Source organism: Neophocaena asiaeorientalis, unplaced genomic scaffold, assembly GCF_003031525.2.
Source record: "Neophocaena asiaeorientalis asiaeorientalis breed wild unplaced genomic scaffold, Neophocaena_asiaeorientalis_V1.1 scaffold469, whole genome shotgun sequence".
NCBI classification, from domain to species: domain Eukaryota; kingdom Metazoa; phylum Chordata; class Mammalia; order Artiodactyla; family Phocoenidae; genus Neophocaena; species Neophocaena asiaeorientalis.
Genome location: NW_020172691.1, coordinates 1,946,002 through 1,948,728, shown reverse-complemented (window position 1 = coordinate 1,948,728; position 2,727 = coordinate 1,946,002). Strand labels below are relative to the sequence as shown.

Sequence of the window (2,727 nt, the reverse complement as noted above, 5' to 3'; positions counted from 1 at the left end):
GCCAGGCTCCACGTCTGCCTGGAGCCGGGGGCACTGAGGCAGAGAGGGTCTCAGCTCTCGGGAGAGGGACTGCCTGGACCTTGCACCTGACCGCCCTCCCCAACACGCGGCTCTTCCCGGCGGGAAGGACCGGTGGCCGCATTCTGGAATCTCAGGAAACCGAGTCCGGGGCCGGGACGACCAGCAGCCCTGAGTGGGCACGGCGCGCGGCCCTTCCCCACAGGAAAGGGAAAGCCTGTGTACAGGTTCCAGCGCCCCCAACCCTTTGGGACTTTCACCCTACTCGACAGAGGGGGAAACTGAGGCCCATAGCAGGGGAGGGTCCGGGAAAAGCCAGGTGTCCTCGGCACTTCGGATCAGAGGCTGGCCGCGGCTCTCCTGCATTCTCGGGGGAGGGGGCGCCTCTATGTAGGTCGAGAAATGAGTTCAGGTTAGGGGGGAGGGGGCAGAGGCACAGGGACGATGACAGGAGACCAGGAAAGACAGCAGGAGGCCGAAGGGGAAGGGAGGTGGACTCCTAGGGAGCAGGTGGGGACGGGAGACCAGGGCGGAGGTTGCCCACGGGCCACCCTAAAGTCCTGCCGGGCCTCGGCTCCCGATCGGGCTCGCCACCGCGCCCACCCCCGCGTCCCCAACCGGCCCGGGGGACCGGGATGGCGAGCAATGAGATGCAGAGAGCCGACCTCGGGCACATCTCAACCCCGGGCTAAGCCCGGGGGCGGAAACGCCACGGCCCTCGCCGAATCTCTCAGGGGGAAACTGAGGCTGAGGAAGGGCGTAGGCGAGGGTCCCTCTCCGGGCCGCCGAAGACGGGTGCAGAGCCTGGCAGGTTGGCCCCCACGCCGGCCCTGGCCCCTCCGCTCCCTGCCTCTGGCCTCGCCGCCTCGCGGGAGAGGGCCGGTGGTCTCTAGCCAGGGCGGGCCGAGGGGTCACACACGTGACCGCGCTGGCGGCCAGCCCGCTCCGACCCGCTCGGTGCCGCCCGGTGCTGCCGGGTCCCCGGCCGGCCGCCCCCACCTCGCTCGCCGCCGCTTCTCGCTTGCTCCGCGCCGGCCACCGCCTCCCCGTCCCTTCCGGCGGGGGCGGGGGGCGGAGCCTGTGCTCCTGGGCGCCCCCTCCCCACGCGAAGCCGCCCTCTCCCGAGGCAGCTGAATCTCCGCCCCCGGCCCCGGAGGCACGATTCCCCGACCTTCCCTGGATCCCCGGGGACGGGGGACCAAAGGGGTGTTGGTCCCAGGGCGCACGACTCCCCGCAGCCTGGAGTCCGGGGGTGCCCAGACTCCCTATGCATCGCTTCCCCGGTTTGGGAGTCTCCGGGGTGCACAGCCTAGGGGCTCCAGGGCACATGTCCCACTTTTCTCCCCCTACGTGGGCAGCACTGTCAGGGTTGTCTTGTCGTTAGGATGAGCAGCAAAGATAATGGAACACAACGCATTCTGAGTGCCACCAGGGCTAGCCCGGGGTGGGGTGACAACAGGACTACCCCTGCAGAAACCCCATGCCTGGTCAACCCCAAGCTGCTCTTTCTCAGACAGTTGTGCCTCATCTTTCTAGATGCTCAGGCCACCAATCTGCCACCAGCCAGGTCGGGGTCCCATCCCAGCCTGCAGTGAAAGAGGAAGGCCCAGTCCAACCCCAGGGCCTTTGCACGTGCAGGTGCCAGGCCCGGACAGCTTGTCCCCTCCGGAGCTTCCTTCACCTCTTTCCCAACGACAAAGTCTTCATCTCCTCTTGACTCCCTTTGCTAACAAAGCAACTCCCACCCCACATTCCGGAACTCTGCTGCGCTTTGCTTCTCTCCGAGGCCCTGCACTTCGTTGCCTGTTACTTGTTCCTTTGCGTTGTGTCCCTCCTCACCCCTGCCCCCACTACGGTGACCTCCAAAAGCAGTTCATTTACAGCTGGATCCGAGAGCAGAGCATAGCACAGAGGCGGCACCCTGGAGAGAAGGTGTGTGTCCAGTGGATGAAAGGGTGACACTGCCCAAGGAGGGCAAGGGGGCAGTCAAGTGGACAATTACCCGGGAAGGCTGGCTCCAGGCGTGTGGGAACTGCATGGGCAAAGTCCCTGAGGTCCCCAAGTGTGTGGGCTGAAGGTGAATGTGTTGGAGGACCAGGGGGAGGCAGCTTGTGTTCCCAGCAGGGGAATGATGTGGTCCCTCTGGCTGTTTGTGGAGAAGGTGCCCTGGTGAAGCTAGGGGAGGAGCCTGTGGCCATCCAAGTCAGTAAAGGTAGCTGCAGGGGCCGAGCTGGGTGGCTTGTCGTTGGGTACACCAGAGAATTCCAGGATAAACCCGGGTTGGGGACCTGAGTAACAGGTGATGAGCCGACCCCTTGGCTACCCTGGAGTGGGGATTAGAGACAAGTCCAATAGATGGGTCTGAGAAGCATATGAGAATAGGCCTCCATTCCAGTAGGATCCAGGGTTCCGGGACGAGCAAGCCGTGCACAGGACGCACCCCTAAGAAATGGGAGTAGAGCTTCCCTCTGCACACACCTGACTAGGGCCAGGATGCCCAGCGCATAAGGACTGATTCCACGAGTACCTCTCACAGCGCTGACCTAGAGAGGGTGCGGGGGCCTGGGCGCCAGGCCCCGGTCCTCCCTGGCGTGGGAGCCTCTTTCGGCCACAGCACCTGCCCAGCCACGAGCTCAGGTGTGACCCACCCCCACCACCCGCGCCCTGCACCCGTCCGCTCCTCACCCAAGGCCCTTCCGGATGTGGAGG

The 2,727-nt window shown here is 65.2% G+C and overlaps 1 protein-coding gene across 1 annotated transcript in view; it reads left to right on the top strand.

Annotated features, from left to right (window-relative positions):
- Positions 1 to 1,540: 1,540 nt before the first annotated feature.
- The window catches only part of ATP5F1D (ATP synthase F1 subunit delta), a 3,842-nt gene continuing 2,655 nt past the window's right edge, over positions 1,541 to 2,727 (top strand). The window contains exon 1 of the mRNA XM_024740003.1: positions 1,541 to 1,950. Coding sequence (XP_024595771.1) covers positions 1,555 to 1,950 — 396 coding nt within the window. The 5' untranslated portion in view covers positions 1,541 to 1,554. The remainder of the gene's footprint in view (positions 1,951 to 2,727) is intronic.